General features: G+C 43.5%; 1 protein-coding gene across 2 annotated transcripts in view; it reads right to left on the minus strand.

Moving 5' to 3' along the window:
* Positions 1 to 19,710, minus strand: part of TMTC4 (transmembrane O-mannosyltransferase targeting cadherins 4) — a 65,695-nt gene that overhangs the window by 24,883 nt on the left and 21,102 nt on the right. For both annotated transcript variants that reach the window (XM_038386623.2, XM_043504726.1), the window contains exons 6-11: positions 11,471 to 11,568; positions 9,196 to 9,288; positions 6,472 to 6,633; positions 5,223 to 5,425; positions 2,157 to 2,328; positions 1,935 to 2,066 (exon numbers count right to left, since the gene is read on the minus strand). In XM_038386623.2, the coding sequence (XP_038242551.1) occupies positions 1,935 to 2,066; positions 2,157 to 2,328; positions 5,223 to 5,425; positions 6,472 to 6,633; positions 9,196 to 9,288; positions 11,471 to 11,568 (860 nt within the window). The remainder of the gene's footprint in view (positions 1 to 1,934; positions 2,067 to 2,156; positions 2,329 to 5,222; positions 5,426 to 6,471; positions 6,634 to 9,195; positions 9,289 to 11,470; positions 11,569 to 19,710) is intronic.

Genomic DNA, 19,710 nt, shown 5'->3' on the forward strand with positions numbered 1-19,710 from the left:
TAGGGACCTGATTCTCTTCTCCCCATTAATCAACACTAACCACACAGGTTTCAGAGTGCTAGCCGTGTTAGTCTGCATCAGCAAAAGAATGAGGAGAACTTGTGGCACCAAGAGACTTTCAAATTTATTTGGGCATAAGCTTTCGTGGACTGAAACCCACTTCATCAGATGCATGCAGTGGAAAATACAGTGGGAAGATGTATCCGATGCATGCATCCGATGAAGTGGGTTTTAGCCCACGAAAGCTTATGCCCAAATAAATTTGTTAGTCTCTAAAGTGCCACAAGTACTCCTCATTCTTTTTACTAACCACACATTCTCTCAAACCCATTATGGCAGAACATTTTGAGAATGGTGCAAACAGGCACAAAGAGATGGATTGAACATGTTTTATTTATATTTTGCAGCATATACCAATTCTCCAGAATGAGATACCTGGAAGTGATCATTACAAAGCAGATGTTTGCCTAAAGTTACACAACAGAACCTCAGATACACATTTTTTCATTTACTGATATTAGGAAATAGTGGTAGGTGAGGTAAATGTTGTAAATGTTGGCAAAAGATCCTTTTTAAAGGTGATCTTTATAACTCTGTTTAATTAATTTGTATATTTTTCACTTCTCCAAGTTGAATATTTATATTATATTTTTAAATAAGGAAATTCAAATATTTCATTTAAAATCCACAAGACCTCGGGGTCCTGATCCACATTTTCTGAGGCACTGCTCTAGACTAGAGAGCTCTGAAATTCTGCAAGATGGTAATATACATTTCTACAGGGATGTTGCTCAATGGAAATCTCCGCTAGGACTTGCAAAAGGTGAATGAAATTTAAACTGCAGCTATACTTCAAAAAGAAATGGCAAAAATGTAATAGTTTACAAATAAAGAGATGGCAAATATTCCCTCCTTGCTGCCTGCCCTAAAACTCAACTGGGGTCAAAATTTAAGCTTTATTCTTTCTGGCTTCTGCATCAACACTAGTATTAAAAGGTGATATTCTGCCCTGCACCTCTTAGAGTGACAGCACAGAACTTGCAGCCCAAGGACGTGGAGGGCTTACAGTGGCTTTTAGGGACCTTTGAACCCTCCTGATACTTGGCTAAAGAGACCTCGAACAAAACCTAGATAGCCATGGGGACCTATTTAAGTTATGGCAGCCTTTCAGGGCTGCCCTAGGGGGCCCCAGTGCCCACCACTGATACCTCCCCTCCAGCTTCACCCCTACCATTCCCCCTAAATCAGGAGGATTTGCAAGGGGATTCTCTGAAGGCAGCCTTTGGCTGTTTTCTGCAGTGCCTGCCACCAGGGGAAATCATCCCCTGTCCATAATGGAAGATTTTTGAGCCCCTTTTCATCATTCTGGCCATTTTAACAGATGTCAAGGAGCAGGAGTGAGGATCTCACCCATAGACTTGGCAGTTCTGTTGAGATGAATGATTCAGTTCATTCTCCCATCGCCCTGTAGAGGCAGCACAGCTAACATGAGAAAAAGCAGAAGTATACTAACACCACTGAAGTAGACAAAAATAGGATTTTAAAAACACAGACAGCAAATCAGTTGAATACACTTTTATGGTTTAATTTTTCTTTTTACACAGATTATGAGATTGTTGCAGAAAAGAGTCACTTTTGAATGCAACTATTTCAACAGCTGGTACTAGTTATGTATTTAATTATTTGGTCTTTTCTTATTTGACTGGATGTCTTCACTGACATCCAGTTTATTTTCATCTTTTTCAGTTTTGAATTAAAGCACTGTAACTTGCACTGGCTGAGAAGTTGACGATGCTGTCATTTATTATAAGGTAGATGTCTATTTTAGGCTGTGATTTCACCGGGCTAGCATTGTACATGAGATGCTATACTGCAATGTATTTACCATATGGAATATTAAAAAACTAAATAAAAAGCGAGTGTGACCAACTTACTTTAGCATTAAGAGGGCACACTGACAGAGCACTTCTAAAAAGCTGTTCTTCAGACCTCCACTGGTTACTGCGGATAACACAGTGCAGCACGTTGATCAACAAGATTCCTAGTACAGCAGCAGCCAGCATTTTCTTGAAGAAAGGAGATACAGGTTAATCATCATTGTATTAAAACTCCTCCACTAGTCTCGGTCATCAGTTTTTTTGACCGTTAGTTAGTACCTTTTTCTTCGCTTGTTTGCTCAAGAGACTAAAGCCATACGTAAGTAGCGTACAATAGCCAATACTGGGGAGATAGATGACTCTCTCTGCAACAACAAATCCTACTCGGAAGAACAGGTTACTTGCAGGAAGAAAAGGGATAATAAGAAATCCCAGTCCCAGCGTAAGAATTCTGAAAATAAGAAACAGACTCACAATTTAGCCACAAAACAGATGAAAAAAGTGCTTCTGTTACTATATAAAAACTTTAATAATCATTGGGAGCCATTATGTGGACTTAACCCAGAGGTGAGCAAACTACAGCCCACGGGACCCTCCTGCCTGGCCCCTAATCTCCTGGCCCAGGAGGCTAGCCCCCAGCCCCTCCCCGGCTGTTCCCTCTCCTCTGCAGCCTCAGCTCACTGCACCACCACCAGTGCAATGCTCTGGGCCGCAAGCTCCTGGGGCAGCGCAGCTGCAGAGCCCAGCCTGACCTGGTGCTCTGTGCTGCACAGTAACGTGGCTGGCCGCAACTGGGCAGCACAGTTGTAGCACCGCCAGCCACTGGCGCTCCAGGCAGCGCGGTAAGGGGGCAGGGAGCGGGGGGGTGTTGGAGTGGTGGTCAGGGGTGTGGCTAGGGGTCAGGGCAGTCAGAGGGCAGGGAACAGGGGGGTTGGATGGGGCAGGGGTCCCGGGGGGGAGTCAGGGTCAGAGGTTCCAGGGGCAGGGCATCAGGGGGCAAGAAGGGGGGTGGGGGAAGAAGCCGGGCCATGCCCCCTCCCCTAACCAGCTCTACATACAATTTCCAAAATCCAATGCAGCCCTCAGGCCAAAAAGTTTGCCTGCCCCTGACTTAATCTATTCATGTCTACCTCCCATTGAATTTAAATGGCATCTGGGTGCCTAACTCCCGTGGGCTTCTTTGAAAATTCAGGACACTTCACACAAAATTAAACTGATGTCAAGACCTGAATTCCAGGACACAAAATGACCCTAATAAAGTGGAAATCATTAATTCTGTTCTCCCTGATCCAAATATATAGGCAATAAAACTGATTACAGGTATATACAATTTTTTTAAACAAATGACCAATTAAGGTAAAATTGAGTGTTTATTTAAAAAGCCACCTAAAGATGCATCATAAACTTGTTAAAGAAGAAACTGCACTTGAAATAACCAGTTTTCTCAATAGAAGACCAATAAAAGAAGTCAAGTGTTCATGTCAGAAAGCCGGCCTGTTCATCATAAAGGAGAGCCACCATCAAAGTATCTATACAGTACATTAAAATATTTTTTACACTAATTTTTAATTTATAAAGCTTTTGGGAACTTGAAACTGAAATTGGGTCCGTTCCCCCCGTGTGCTAGGCCTTCACCGCACTTTCAAAATTATTTTGTTAGTTTAGAGGTGATCGTGAATGCTGGCCTATTGGCTCTCTGTGTTGCTGCCCCTCCCTTGGGTGGGGAATGAAGGCAGAAATTTGGGCTTCCACTGGTCTTCCCTCCTCTTCCCTTCCAGGAGAGGGGAGGGAGTGGCTTGGCTCTAACAGAGTCTGACCCACACACACCAGCTGCCATTGGATGACTGGATCAGAGCAGACCCACTGACTGGCTCTCAACTGCAGAGGCAGGGTGAAGAGGAAGTATGGTTTCTGCCCACTGCTGGCCTGTAGCCATTTTGGCTTTGTTCCAGCCCCACCCTTACCCCCTCTTAGTATACTAGATCCCTAAGGGGCTATGCTGATGGCCAAATTTTATTTGGGATCTGGAAGGAATTTTTTCCCCTTATATGGCAAAAGACTGCGTGGGGTTTTTTCCACCTTCCGTCAAACATCCAAGCAGTTTGATTTAGGGATTTATATTACACATGTTGCAACTTTGGCTGGTTCAAGTGGGTGGGGAGGAAGGAGGGAGTTAAGAAATAGTCCTATATGAAGTTCTTAACTCAATGTACTTCTTGGGCATGGGCCTCAAGCACAACTTTGCATGGTGAAGGGGTCCATACCTCATGCAGTCTGGATCCCTTCATCTCTCTTACCTCCAGCGTGGATGAGGGGAATGGGCTGGGACTCTTACTTCTTGCCAGGATCCCCGAGCAGGCCTGGGAGTGTAGAGGGGGCACTGCCCCCATATCCATTGTGAGATTTGTAGAACCTGGAGCCACTGGCACCCAGTTAAATTCCACACTAGAACAGCCTTGCCAGGTAGTTTGGGAAGTTAGTTGGTTAATAGTTTGGTTAATAGTTTATTAAAATTGCAGCTTCTGCATTTAACCATACTCTGGTGTGTGTGCCTCATTAATACAGACAGAGAAGCAGTGAGAGTATTGACTTAGGCTGTACAAACTGGTAACAGCATAGGGGAAAGGGAAGTATATAATAGATTAACATTTTAGAGGGAAAAATTGGCACTGCAGAAGATAAAAATTTGAGCAATGGATGGAGGGCATTGGGATTAAATTGTTTATATAATTTTAGAGCTGGCAAATTTATCAGTTAAGGACATCCAAAAAGTGCAACCTAAACATAGCATGAGATATGTTAAATTATTTTATCATATTAAAGGCTTCTATTTACAGAAGCTTTTGGTTTTCTTTTCTATAAAGTAAAATTTCCCCACCATCACCCAATTATTTTCTCACTTACCCTTCCATTGATAAAAAAAAGAGTAATCACTCTGGGATAGCATTTTATTTTTAATCAATGGCCAGAATCACTACATCTTTTCAAAAAAGGCCCCTTTTTTATTACAAAAGAAGGAAAAAAAAGAATTGTAAAAAGAGGGGCACAACATACATCAATTACACTCTGCTCTGACCACAAATTACTTTTTACCACCTACAGTGCTAAGGATCTCAAAATGCCATTTCAGTAGGAAATAAAGCAGCCATACATCCTCCTCAAGTTTGCTTCCCAGTAATCAATGCCCAAATTGGGATGAAACTAATAACAGCTATAAATATTTATTTGAAATACATTTGCTAGATATTGGTTCCACTGGATTGTTAAAATGATCAGTACTGGATTTAACAAAATAATACTGTACTTAACTTAGTGCTGAATTTTAAATTCCACACTGTCTCTTACCTTCTTTTATGGCTGTCTTGTGAGCACAGAGCTTGGCATATCAGGCCAATTAGGCAGAACCAAAGTGCTGCTAGTGCAATTATTCTCCAGTCACTGACTGATTTAATAAGGGGTATGCAGCCCATTGACCAATCAAAACACAGCCACCAGGGACACAGCAGCAACCATGCATTCAACGAATAGTAGTAATTATAGTTTATAGCCTGTCAGTCAAAGGAAAACAAACATTTATTTGATACTAAACTCCCCCCCCCCAAAAATCCAACTTCAGCACTCTGTGATCTTTGTTTCCCTTCCGCTCCATCCCCAAAATGTATCTTTTAAAATAGTAAGTGTCCTAACTTAAATGCTGCATGATTCTAATTACGTACAGGTCCATTAATTTTGTATTTTTTAAAAATCATATGATTATTTTTTATTAAAAATGTTTTCCATGCATAGGATGTTTCTCCTATTCAGGATGGGAGATCCAATTGTAGACAATACTCTAAGTATGTGGATCTGGGAGGGACAATCTCCCAAAATACGAGGCAATGTGAAAAAAGCCCAGCTTTATTATTGGGTACGTCTACATTGCAATAAAGACCCACAGCTAGTCTGTGTCTTCTGACTTGGGCTCCATCTGCAGGGCTATAAAACTGCAGTGTACACATCTGAGCTCAGGCTGGAACCTGGGCTCTGAGACCCCACAGGTGGAGAGGGTCCCAGAGCCAGGGCACCAGCCCAACCCCCAACATCTTCACTTCCATTTTATAGCCCCGAAGCCTGAGTCCCACAAGCCTGGGCCAGCCACGGGTCTTTTATTGTATAGTGTAGACATACCCATTGTAGGCAAAGGCACCAAAACAAACCAACAAAACAAACAAAAAAACAAATACAAAGCCATGTACCCAGCCAGAACATGGAGTTATTTTATTCAAAGGTGAAGGAAAAGTGCAGGGCTAACTTTTAATATTCGTTAAGGGAAAGGACAGCAAAAGGATTGTATTCCTTCTCCCACAAACATAGAAAAAGAGGGGAAGAAAACACACAGTACATTAAATAAAACCACAAAAGATTTACTAAAAAGGTGATTCATCATACAGTCCACAAATACAAGAAACACTCATTTGATTGGGGTTTTTTTTGTTAGTTTTTTTTCTTTGGTTTTTTTGTTTGTTTTTTTTGAAGTGCTGACGTAAAATTGAACTTTCCTTTTAAAGATCCAATGTGCCTGAACTTGCGGAAGTATGACAGGTTTGTGACTTACTCTCACAAACAAGCTGTCTGCAAATGAAGCTGGGTTGTCTACTTCAGTAAAAGCGGGTGGTCCTGTGCCCATAATTCTCCAGCGCATGAAGAGCATAATGGCCCCTCCAGACAACAGAAGAGTTATCCTGAAGAGGAGTCCCTTTTTAAACAACCCAACATTCTACAGGAGAAAACAAAAATGGACAAATTATTAACACTTTCAGATCTTGTTTCCACCCACCTAAAACGGAAATAGCTGGAGAGAAGATAGTATTTGTGCATTCTAAATATCAAAGGGAATAGATGTTTTACAACCATTGAACCAAATTCTCTATCACATGGGTATCTACTTGCTTTATGGCAACAATATTTATTACAAATAAAGAATAAGAAAGAAGCTCTTCAGGAGAAGGACTGTGCCTTCTGGTTGTACAGGATCTGATATATATTGAGGGGCTTTGGGAAACAAACAACCAAGAAACAAAAATAAAGGTTAAGGATTCCCTTCTCTGGTTTTATTTTGTGGTCTTCATTGATTAATTTGAAAAGAAAGACTTATTACAAACAAAATTTTATTGTTAACGAATTACAAAGGAAATAATTTTTGTTTAAGAAGCATCTCTAACTATCTCTGGAAGATTAAGGTATTTCTCAAGTCAGTTTCTGTCAGGGGATTTGAGGAACAGCTGTAAGTATGTATACAGTATGTTGGAAAGATCAATACTCTGAGAATTAATGATAATGTACTGGGAGCATTTAATTTTAAAAACATCTCAATTAAATACAACTGAAATATTTAACTAGCGTTCTGTTTTAAACAGATATTTTTATATGATATTGTTCCAAAACAAGGTGTTTTTCTCCATTTCAATCTATTCAGCACTGATGTTGATACATGAAAGTTGCACGGGTAAAAATCAGGGACAAGGAGGAAACTGCTGTAAAATTTTTAAAAAAGTGTGACTATGCCCAAGTGACTTAGAAACCTACATTATACTGTAAAATATATTATTGCAGTTTATACAGGATTTATGGAGAAACAAGACAAGAATTCCATCCTTAAGACTGCCTCTAGTGTTCTATTATGACCTCATTTTCAGGTCACTCTCCACTACGTGGTTAGGGAAGTTTATCCTTCATGAAAATATCATGGTGAAGAGAAAAATGTAAAATAAACAAAAGTTAGAAGAAATGTCACTGCTCTTTTGTCCAATTCTTATGCCAAGTGTTGAGGCTTAAATGTGAAAGAGAGGGTCTGGATCTGAAATTGTGGTAAAAAAAAGTTTGTTTCTTTAGGCTCCTGGGGGATTTGGGGGGGGGGGGGGAGGGGAAGAGGAGAAACTGGAAGAAACTTGAAACTGTCTGTATACGAAGACTTTGATAAATTTCCATGCACAGATCAGAACAATTTTTGGAAGGAGGAGAAGTTAAAATTAATGAGCTATTAATATTTTTCCATCATATTTTCATGAAAACTGGCATTTGAAGTTTTCCATACCTAGTCCTAATGATTTAAAATTGTAAACCAGAAACAATGCTTTCAACTCTTCAAATTGTAAAGAGCTTCACTTATAAAAGGTTTATCTTTGAAGCATTTTCCTCAATAAAACTCTGAAGTGGTTCTGCTTTAGTCCCCTACTAATCCCAAGACTCCTCACTTTTCTTAAACTAACAGACATTAGTCAAATTACAGTTGAGTGCTCTGGCATTCCTTTTTGCTACTAGAACTACCCCTTTCCCTTGAGCTAGCTCTCTTTGCCCAGATTGGCTGATTCAATTCTACAGAGTCCACTTCCATTTACTGAGATCCCTCTTTAAGCTCCAAAGGGCCTTTCATTCACACTTCATCCTTGCAGAGTTTATGGATGAAGGATGAAGGATGAAGCTCCATAGGGCTTAAACTAAGCACCAGAGGAGCAACGGTTCTCTGCAGTTTCACACCATGCAAAGTCCAGTGAAGATTTTTCTGCCTTGTTGAACCCTCCACAGGAGAGACAGATAATTAGTTTGTCATTAGTAACTCTCTTCTCTCTTGAGGGACTATCCAGTTGCAGTCAAAAGTTTACTCAATGCTTGTTATTTCTGGGATTTGCTTGCCATTGCACGCGTGACTTGCCAGATTCCATTTGACCTGATAATGGATGAATTAGGATCCACTGTAGAAACCCATTTATCCTCCAGTAACTGCCAGTGGATTAAATGGGTTCTCATTCACAGCTTCTATGTCTAGATACTAGGAGGTCTCTTTCTTTCTTGGCAATTTGTGTTCTGAGGGAAAAAGTATTTGAGCTGGATTGCCAAAAGAGAAAATTATTCTCTCATGTTACAAGTACCTTCTGTGCATGTTGTAACTCTTGCTTTTTCTGCCTTAAAATCTGTTTTGTAAATCTGGATAAATAATTCGTTCTTCACATTGCCAATCGGATGTTGTCAACATCCATTTGACTGGTTTTAGACTGATTCCATACGTTAGAGACAGCTTTCTTAAATACTTGGACATCAGCCCTTTTGTATATTGCTGTGAAAAGAGCTATGAAATGCAGGCATTTAAGTCTTGCTGGATACAGCAATGCTCTACCATGATCACTCATGTTGCTGAAAAGACATTCCAGATCACTGCCTTGTTTTGTTGACTCAAATTATATATAGTTTTGATTTCACTCCCAGCACATACAAAACTGTGAAAATGACATCTTTTTTGTTGCCTGGACAGCTAGAATGAACTGAGACTGAGCACACTCACCTCCAATGACTTGCCCTTATGTAGTACCTTTTGAATAAGTTCCAAAATATTTAGTTTATTAATCACCAGAGCATCAAATACAGCATTCAACCCCTAAATAACCAAATGAGAAAGAGAAAACTCATTTATTAAAAGGGTTTTTTAAAAATCCTACTTCTATAATGAATCACTGTGCTTCTTAATTCTGATTCTGAACTTTTTACAAATGGATACAGTTTTCTCCAAGAAAAAGAAAGAACATTGCAGGAGACCATGCCTCAGCAGTTGACAGGATGCTGCATGGACTCCTGTGCATGGCCAGGCAGCCTCCTGGCCTATGCATGTGTAATGGGGGGCATGAGAACATTACCCCACCTCCTCTCTGCCCTCCCCACCCTTTTTTGCAGCCCACGGTTGCAGTCATAGGGACTAGTGCAATAAAGTAGATTTTTAAAAGGCACCTATCCCTTACCTCTCACTGTGGACCAGTGAAGCATCAAGCATATTTTGGCAGGATGGGATCAAGTCACCTTTTTTCTTTAAACGGTCACACAGGTTGCCAGAGCAATGGCTTAGACAGAGTTACAGAGGATCCAGGAATTACTCACTGGAATTACACCAAAGTAAGTGCTCAATCCTCAAGGTGCTGAAAACCTCTGGCAAAATTCTATAGATCTCTATAGGATCTGAGGGCATTCAGCCTTAGTTTCTCAGCACTTTGCCAGACAAAACCTTAAAATCAGGAGTAATTCAATTGAAGTTAATGGAGTTACACTGGTCAGAATCAGGTCCCATATATGCATCTGCTCCAGTAACCCTTTTATTCTGACATGCTATTTTCATGGCATATTCTATGTCAAATACATCCCACCCCCACCAAAAATGTTCAGTAATCTTTAACACTTATGCACAAGGGATATGTAGCTAGCATCCTAATATCTTTGGAGATGACCTAGTGTCTTAAGGGCTATAAGGAACTAGCAGAAGCACATTGCTAAGTGAGGATAAGGGTTTCTACTCATTAAGAGGCAAAGACCAAATCAGTCTCTGTCAGCCACAGGAATCAGAGGGAAACTGGCATGAACCTCAGAGTGACTCCAAGCAAGGATGCCAGCTGGCAGTATACAGTGGTTGGCTTACCAAGGAAGAGAGGGAGGCAGGGATCCAGTTGGAAAAGGACATTTCAACATGAGGTACTATTCATTTTTGTGTGTGGCTTCTATGGCTCTTCTTTACCCTTGTTTTTGCTCCCTTTGGCCTGTGCTTCTCTTACTATGAAACCCTTATCCCCGAGTTTGAGGATGAATATAATCATCCTAACAATGCAACATCGACAGAAAATAAAAGCTGAGGCTGCTACTCAAACATTGTCGTCATGCTACTCTGAGAAACAACCACAGCACACCTTAAGTTAGAGAGCTACTTCTGTGTCTCCCACACATGCATTTGAAAGATAGTCTATTTAAAAACAACTCTGCTTACGCTCCAGGATATGTTTTCTGTCATTTGTTTTCTCTTCTTTATACCAAGAATAATATGAACAAGGTTCTTCATTCCTTAAGTATTCCTCTGTTCTACTACTCCATCCCTACCACTTCTAGCTGAAGCCATTCTCCAGCTGTAGAAATAAACCCCAATTTTGGCATCTCACTAGGCTACTGTTGAAGCAATAAGGTCATCACAAACAGGACGACCTCACGCAAGTAAAAAAAGATACAGAAGCACATCAACTTGAACAAGAAGGCTCCTATTTAGATATGTGCTTAAAATAAGGAAGAGAATCAATAAAAGCGATAAGCAGAACAGCTATCTCTGACTAGGCAGTGTCAACGGTTTTTTTTTTGTTTTTTTTTTTAATTATTAAAGGGGGATATGAGGCATACGAAAACTTATTTATCAGTCTTGTTCATTTAATCTATGAACAATCCCTTTGGAGATTTGCTGGCATTGTGGGCGCAAGACGACAGTCAGACATGCAAGAACACAGGCATCCAATGAGGCACAAACTAAAACTGGCACTATAATGTCTACAAAGCAGGCAACTAGAGACTTCAATAGGTACATGCAAGCTGCTCACAGAGACACAAACAAGCACAAAAGGAATCACATTAGAAGCACTGGGCACAGAGCCTGGCTAGGTCAATGTTTAACATTCATAAGCCAATTTTCTTAACAGACTAATGCAGAAGCACAATCCAAGTTGTTTACAGATGTGGAGAAGATTTGCAGCAGCATGTGTGCAGTAGTAGCTTATGGATGCTAAGGACAGAATGTAGTGGTTATGAAGAGACCTTACCAGTACTGTAATTCCTTGTTCTTTGCACAGCATGGCTATTGCACCAAGAAGAACACTCGCCAGTACCCAGAGTGTAGAAAAATGGTTCCCTTCCTCATCTATCAATGTAAAATATGACAAAAATGGTACATAAACCTAAATTGACACTAAAAATTTTACTTTATAAAAACACAACCATTCATTTTCTCTCTCATGCCAAGCAAGAGATTTACCTTTTAAGACTAGAAGGCACCAATAGCAATATACTGACATTAATCCCTTGGCAGTAGCTGTTTAGTGCACCATAGACACATTAGATATCTTCCTGTTTGGTAGACATTCTAGTCTCTCCAAGTCTGGCAGAGGCTCCACATAGGTTTCTACAACACTTTATCTTCAAAGATTAATCCCCACTCCGTAGACAAGTTTATCATTCCTGGCATAGATCTGTTATTACTGGCCACTCTCCCAGGCTGCCAGAGAATAAGAAAGTAAAATTCCTCCTAATTATTATATGTGAGGTATCATCCATGTGAGTCATATTTTAACTGCTGCTTAATCTGAAAGTGCTCTGGGTTAAAAGCACCTGCAAGGCTGATTTGTTTAAGTAGTACATCAGGATATTCCATTAACTACTCATGAGGGAATTCCGCACCAAAAAATAAAAATTCTGCACACAGTATTTTAAAATTCTGCAAATTTTGTCAATGAAAAAATGTGGAGGCTCCAGCATGGCAGTGAGGAGCAAAGGCCACTGGCTGCATGGAGGTGGGAAGATCACACTGCAGTCCCACCCACCCCCCGACACAGACAAGGCAGTGAGGCTGCACCCGACCCAGAAGCCAGGAGCAGGCAGGCAAGTTCAGTCCAGCAGGATAGAATTGTGGGGGGGCTTAGTGTAGGGTGATCCAAGTGTGGGGCACGAGGGTTCTATTGGGGCAATTTGGGTGTGGATGGCCCAGTGGGGGGTCCAGATACAGATCAGGTTGCACAGGGCCTTGTTGGGTGGGGGGGTTCTCAGGTGCTGCGGCAATGTGACTCTGCAGGTGAATGTGGTTGGGGCAAGGGGTGCTGGTACAATTTGTATAGTGGAGGTGTGGAGAGCCATTGAACCAAACTAAACCCTCTATATGACGGAAACCACTTCAAGCCAGGGGGTGCAGCAGCATCCCCAGTTCCAGCACCTACGGTTGGGGCTCAGCAGGGGAGGGGTTTGGGTGTTGAGGGCTCTTTTGGGGGGGGGGAACTCAGTGAGGTAGGAGTCTGGGTGCAAGGGGCTCACTGGGTGGGAGTCATCTGTGTGGTGATTTGAGTGCAGGGACAGTCTGGGTGCAGGGAATGAGGCTTGATGGGTGGGGGGGGGGTTGGGTATGAGGGAGTCTGGATGCATGGCGTTGGATGAACAGGGGAATAGCTTCCCAAACAATGACCCCTCTCTTCATGGCTGAGGAGTGATGGAGGCAGGAAGCAGGGCAGGGACGGGGTTCGGAGTTTCCTGCAGCCGGGGAGGTTTCTGGGAGTCGGTCTGACCTAGGCCCGGCTGCTCCTTGTAGGGGATGAGGAAGTCCTGTCCTCCCCCACCCCAAGCCTGAACTATCAGCTGAGTCTGGCACAAGGTAGAAGCCATCAGCCGGAGCATCCCCAGCCCCACTCCCCCCCAACCTCGGCAACAATTGACCTCTCCACCAGTTGCTCCAAGGCACCCAAAACAACATGTCCGTGCTGCTGGGGAGGGTGTGTGACTGTGAGCGCACTAGCAGCCTCCCTTTGCTTCCCCATCAGAAAGTCATTTTTCTGCATGGAAGCAAAGAAATCTGCAGCGGACATGAATTCTATGTGCATGCAGTGGCACAGAACTCCCCAGGAGTAATTAACATTGTAACTGAATGTCACAGAACTCAGTAACTCCAGTGTTTAAGTGGAGGACCAGTAATGCAGCAATTAAGGTCTGCAGTCAGGAAGCACAGATTATAGTAACATGAGAACTTCAAGGTCAGTGGGAGGACACAGAGGATTATCAGCAGATACTACTGAGGACAGGAGCCCTTAAAGGCAGCATACTACTTGACAGCTGATGCTTTCAGGGCAAGATAACAGGCATTTTCAATATCTACATCACAACATGCCCAACTGTTACAAGACATTTATGCATTCAGTATGTTTGGACTTCAGAGAACTGCAGCTGATTTTGTATGACATAACCAAACATGCGATTGCTCCTAACAACCCAGGGACATAGATTTCCAAGTGTACCTAGAACAAATTAATGTTTATGGTTTAACGTTCCACCACCATATCCTGTCTTCAGGATATTTTTGTCCAGACAATTGGATCGGGCTTTATTTTTTGGGGGGGGGGGGGTAGATTTTTGGGGATACTTGGGTTTTTTAAAACACAGACAGTTTGGTGACTGTTTTGGTGAAATTAATGTCAGAAGCAGTATGCTAGAATAGGACAGAAATTATCTTAAAATAATAAGTAGTATAATATTTAGCACCTTTCATGCATGAGATACCCAAAGATTTTTATCAACACAAACCTTGGTAGTGCACTGACTGTGTAGGAAGAGAAACCTTATGCTATTAGCAAGAGCTCACACATAAATACCCTTGAACATGACACCATTTTCATCTCCCTTCCAGTTTCGGAAGGGAGAGGGATGTAAGAGAGAGAATGGTGATCAGTATACCATGAGGTTACTGCATATGCTTTTTGAAAAGGACAATGAGTTCTTTTATTTCCATCTGTTAGAGACCGGGCTGTGGACAGTCTGTCCTAGTGGCTAAAGCAAGAGTTAAGCCTATCAGTTAGAGCTAGGTCCAGGGTTGGCAGAGTCCAGGAACAAGCCAAGGGTCAGTAACAGAGAAGAGTCTAATGCCGGAGCTGGCAGGTCAACCAGAGTCAAACCAGGGGCAGAGCCAAGGATCAGTACCAGAGAGGCAGGAGCATAAGAGGAACCGTGACTGGAACAAAGCAGGAGCAAGGATGGAACAAGGGCAGTTGCAGCTGCAGGCTTGATACGCACTGAGCAGCAGGAGAGCTGATGTTGCTAAGTTCAAAAGCCAGCCAGCTGCCATTCCTGACCAATCAGATGGTGCAATCAATCAGATAGCCTGCTGCAGTCCAGCTTTGCTTATTGGGGTGCCAGAAGCCTGATTACTGCAAGCCCTGATTGCTGACAATATCCCCCTACCCCCACCCCCTGGGTGTAACTACTGGGGTCCTCAAGGCCTGTTCTTTTCAATCAGGTGTAGTGAAAAGTATGCAAGTCAGGGTCATGGATGTTTTCCCCAGATCCCCATCTGAGCCATATCCCTCCCAGTCAATTAAGTACTGGAGCCTTCACCATAGTCTGTGACAGTCCAAAATTTGCCACACCGTGTATTCTTCCTACTCTTGAATTGTTATCGGTGGGGTGGGGCAGTGAAAGGGATTTGCAATATGTAGTTTTAACAGGGAGATATGGAATATGGACAGTCCTTGAAAGGATTCTGATAGCTGTACCCTGAAGGTTACTAGGTTAATCTGTTCCATAATCTAAAAGCCCCCCCCCCCCAAGTACTGGTGCTCCAGCTTTGTAGATGGGTGAGTAGATTTAAGGTTCTGGGCAGACAGCCAGACCTTATGCCGCACTGAGAAGCTAGGGGCTGGCAGTCAGTGCAGACTGGCATATAGTGGAAGGCTGCCTTAGCTTCTTCTGACCAGCGTTTAAGCTTTTGGTGCACCTGATGGATGCAAATAGTAAGGTCAGAAATGGCAGGCACTGGGGACTTGGTGAGGATCTTGGGGGGGAAGCGAAGGTGGAATCTATGCTCAGCAAAACAAGGGGGACAGTTGGGTGGAGACACACGTGGCACTGTTGTAGGTGAATTCTCTGGGAAAGATAAGCGATGGTAATTAAGAAAGCAGTGTAGGTGCTGCTCCAGAAACCAACTGATCTGTTCTCTCTGGCTGTTGGTTTTTGTGTGGTAAGCAGTCAAGGTATAGGAGTTAATTCTTGGAAGGTGCAGGAATTTCTGCCAAAAGTGAGAAACAAACTGGGATTCCGAATCAGAAACTGTGTTGTTGATAACCTACAAAGGCAAAAAAGACATTTTCTTCAAAAAGACATTGTCTCTCGGGCAGTGTGGAAGCCCCAAATATGGTACAAAATCCAGCATCTTCATAAGAAGATCCACTACCACTAGAGTTGTAGTGTGTCCTTAGAAGGGCAGCAGTTCCACAAGAAAGTCCAGGGCTGAGAGGGGGTGGGCAAGGGCTGCAGGAGACACAATGGTCTGACACAAGAGTCTTCGTCCAGGCACAGAGATCACAGGACCTCACAAGTTGCTACAGAAGCACGCCGGGCTGGCCACCATAAGCTTCTAGACACCAGGTCCTGGGTCTTGAACTGGCCAAAATGGCCTGCCAGAGGAGCGTCACAGCAGAGTCTTAGGACATGGAACCTGGGTGCCCCCTTGGGCACAGATGCACTCCTTGTGGTAGAAGATCCCATTGTGGTGTGTGAACGCCAAGTCTGATGGCTGGCATCTTCTAGGGCCCAATGGATTTGAACTGCAAACGATTCATTGGACAACAGAGACCAGATGAAGAGAATCGGATTGCCAGCACCACATTCCACAATCATGGATGGGGTTTCCATGCTAGGCTCGTAACACTTGTCCTTTCTAGATAATGCGCGCATCTTCCCATTTCTTGTTCTGGTAGTGACCATGAAATCAAAGTGTAGTGAAGAGAGATCACCAGGCCTGCTGTTGGTTCAAGGGCCGACCTGTCTTTAGGAATTCCAAGTTCTTATTATCAGTAAGAATGTGGACTGAGAATTTAGCACCTTCCAGGAGATGACACCACTCCTCAAAAGCCACTAATTTTCAATAACTATCTAAAACATCATAATTCTGCCCTGGTGGAGTAAATCTGCATGAATGGAAGGCACAAGAATGAAGCTAGCCATCAGCCAACAGAGAGAACTGGTCTCAGTGAAAAGTTTAAAGCATCTGCCTCCACTGCAAATGGTCTGGTTTGGTTTAGGTGATCAAGATGGGAGCGGAGACGAATCTCTGCTTTAGGCGATCAAATGCAGTCTGTGGGTCTGGAAACAAACAATGCTCACTAACATGGAAGTTTGGTGTGGGTGCCCATATCCCCGAGAACCCCTTGATAGATCTCCTATAGATATTGACAAAGCCCAGAAAGCGTTGTATTCTACAGACTTCTTTTAGCACTGCTCGGTCTGTGATGGCTGCCTCCTTACATGGATCCATAGCCAATTCATTATGGGAAATGACAGTCTAGAAACTCCACTGTGTTCTGGTCAAACTGGCATTTTTCCAGCTTGGCATACAGATGGTTTAGACAAAGCTTTTTCAAGACACTTCGTATGTGCTGGTCATGACATACCTGATCCTCAAAAAATATATATATGTGTGATTTTTTTTATATACACATATACACACACACACACGGGGGGGGTATCATCAAGGTAAATAATGAACTGATCCAGTTTGTCCCAGAAGATGTCAAATAAAATGCTGGAAGGTCGCTGGGGGATGCACAGGCTAACTGGCATGACAAGGTGCTAGAAGTGGCCATACTGAGTGCAGAAGGCAGCCTTCCCTTCATCTCCCTCTCACATACATACCAGGTTCTAGGACCCACACAGATCTAGCTTCATAAAAAGTCAAGCGGAGCACAGATGATGGTCTAGGAGCTCATGAATGGGAGGGAGTGGATAACAGTTCCGAACGTTCACCTTTTGAGTGCCCCGTAATCGCTGCAGGGCTGCAAGGACCCATCCTCCTTCTTAACAAAGGAGATTGGAGTCCCTGCCTGGAATGTGGATGGTTGGATGAACTCCCTCTGCAGGTTCTCCTGCAGATATGTGCAAAGAACTTGCATTTCCAGTTCAGAAAGGGCATATATACAGTGGAAGGGAATCTCAGCTCTGGACTGGAGGTTGATAGACAGTTGTACCTCCAGTGTGGGGGCAGGGCATCCATGTTTCCTTTGCTGAATACATCAGTGAGGTCATAATATTTAAGCAGCATCTTGACAGTGGCAGACTGGTCTGTGGCAGGTGTGTTTCACTGCTGTGAGCTTGCTTATGCAGAGCAGGAATTCCCCAGCTTATGGAACAAGCTGCAGAGAGTACTAGTCCTCTTATTGGCTTCCAGGAGACAGAGTTGTGGGCAATACTGCAAAACATATCCCTTTCTGCCAGTGGATGTTGGGGTCACGTGCAGGTAGCTAGGGCAGACCGAGATGATGACAGAGCAGGGGCCCAAATTAATTCACACTAGAGGGTTTCCCAATGCCTATGGAAAGAAACAACTGTTAGGAGAATGGTTTGGCAAATTACTGAGCCCAAGGACAAGAGCAAAGCATCAATGGTTTCCACAAGATCCAGAAAGCTCTTGCACAAAGTAGGAATTACTTGGGCCTTAGCAAAGTCCCAGTCCATAAAATTGTCCAAGGCCCCTGAATCAACTAAAGCTTTCAGATGGACTCGGGACTCATAGAAAACTGGATCTGCGGTTGCAGTCTGAGGGGTATCAGATGCTGAATCATGATTGCTGCTGTCCCAATAATGGCACATGGAAGCCAAGAATTTCCAAAGGAGGGATGAGACTGGTCAGCACAGGTTCCTTTATTGAAGCTGGGGCCTGGCATCTTTCTGACCCAACAACCAGCACGATCTTTTCTGGACATAACACTGTGAAGTATCTGTAATATAAACAGCCTTGACACTCGGTGTCTGTGTTTCTCTGGAAAAGGTAGACGTGGGCAGACCTGGTCAAACTGCCTGGGTTCTGGAGTGAACTGCACAGCTGAAGAGTCACGGTCCAGGGTGTTGGCAGGCTTCAGAGGGCTGAACCACGCTCATGGCACAGCTTGGTCAGGTGGCTGTCAATTCAAATGCACAAAATTATTTAGGTTGTCCAAACTAGATGGTGCTTTGACCCACACCAGTTCATCTTCAGCAGCTTTTTTCAATCCTAGCCAGAAATTGTGATGCTGCGCTGCCTCGTTCCATTCAGCATCCATGGGCAGACGGTGGAATTAGACTGTATATGGCCACAAATCGATACCTTTACCGTAGCATTTTAAGTTTAGCCTTGGTAGTTTGAGAGCGGTGAGGGTCAGCAAAGATCATGAACGCTGCTTGAATAAATCCCTCCAACTGGCCCAGGAAGGGGCTGGACTGTTCCAAGAGGGCAGATGCCTAAGCCAAGACTTCCTCAGTCAATAAACCAATAAGCCCAACCCAAGATTGTTCCCTACAGACCAATCAGGACATAAGAACAGGAGCCAGCACTGGTTCAGGACAACTCAGAATTGGTTGCGATCAGAGTCAAATTTTTCTGGCAGCAGGATCTTCAGTTCACAGAGGGCTAGAACTGGGGCAACCGCTGATGCCCCATGCACCTGCAAGTTGACCAAATGCATCCGATGAAGTGAGCTGTAGCTCACGAAAGCTTATGCTCTAATAAATTTGTTAGTCTCTAAGGTGCCACAAGTACTCCTTTTCTTTTTGCGAATACAGACTAACACGGCTGCTACTCTGAAACCTACCAACTCTGCTAATGAAGGACTGGCCTGGGTGGGCTCTATATCAGCGAGAAGGACCCCTAGCCTTGTTGTTTTGGGGAGGTGCTCCAACAGTTAGAGACTGGGCCTTGTGTGGTATGGACTAATGGTTAAAGGGAAAATTCAGTCTACCAATTAGAGCAGGGTCTGGGGTAGGCAGAGTCCAGGAATGAGCCAAGAATCAGTAGCCAAATGCCAGAGTGTAATCAGAGTCGTAAGTCAGAGGTGGAGCAGAGGATCAGTACTGAAGACAGGAGCCGAATACCAGAGACTGAGGGTCAACCAGAGTCGTAAGCCAGAGCAGAGGATCAGTACTGGATAAGTAGGAGCCAAATGGGAACTAGGGCTGGAGTGGAGAAGAGCAGGAGCAGGGACCGGAAGCAGGAACTGGAACAGAAGCAAGTGCAGCAACAGGCATAAAATTCACCGTGCAGGCAGAGAGCTGCTGCTGGGCTTAAAAATCAGCCACCCTTCCTGACCAATCACATGGTGTAGTCAATCAAGTAGCCTACTGCAGACCAGCTGTACTTGCCTGGTTGCCAGTAGACTGCTTCTGCTGCAGACCCTGATCCCTGACACCACCTGGACAGTCACAGCCAAACAGAAAGGACTGTTTGAAATATGGATACTATACAAGCGAATAATATAAAAACAAGCCAAATTCATCTTTGGGG

This window comes from Dermochelys coriacea, chromosome 1 (genome assembly GCF_009764565.3).
Source record: "Dermochelys coriacea isolate rDerCor1 chromosome 1, rDerCor1.pri.v4, whole genome shotgun sequence".
In the NCBI taxonomy this organism is placed as follows: Eukaryota; Metazoa; Chordata; order Testudines; family Dermochelyidae; genus Dermochelys; species Dermochelys coriacea.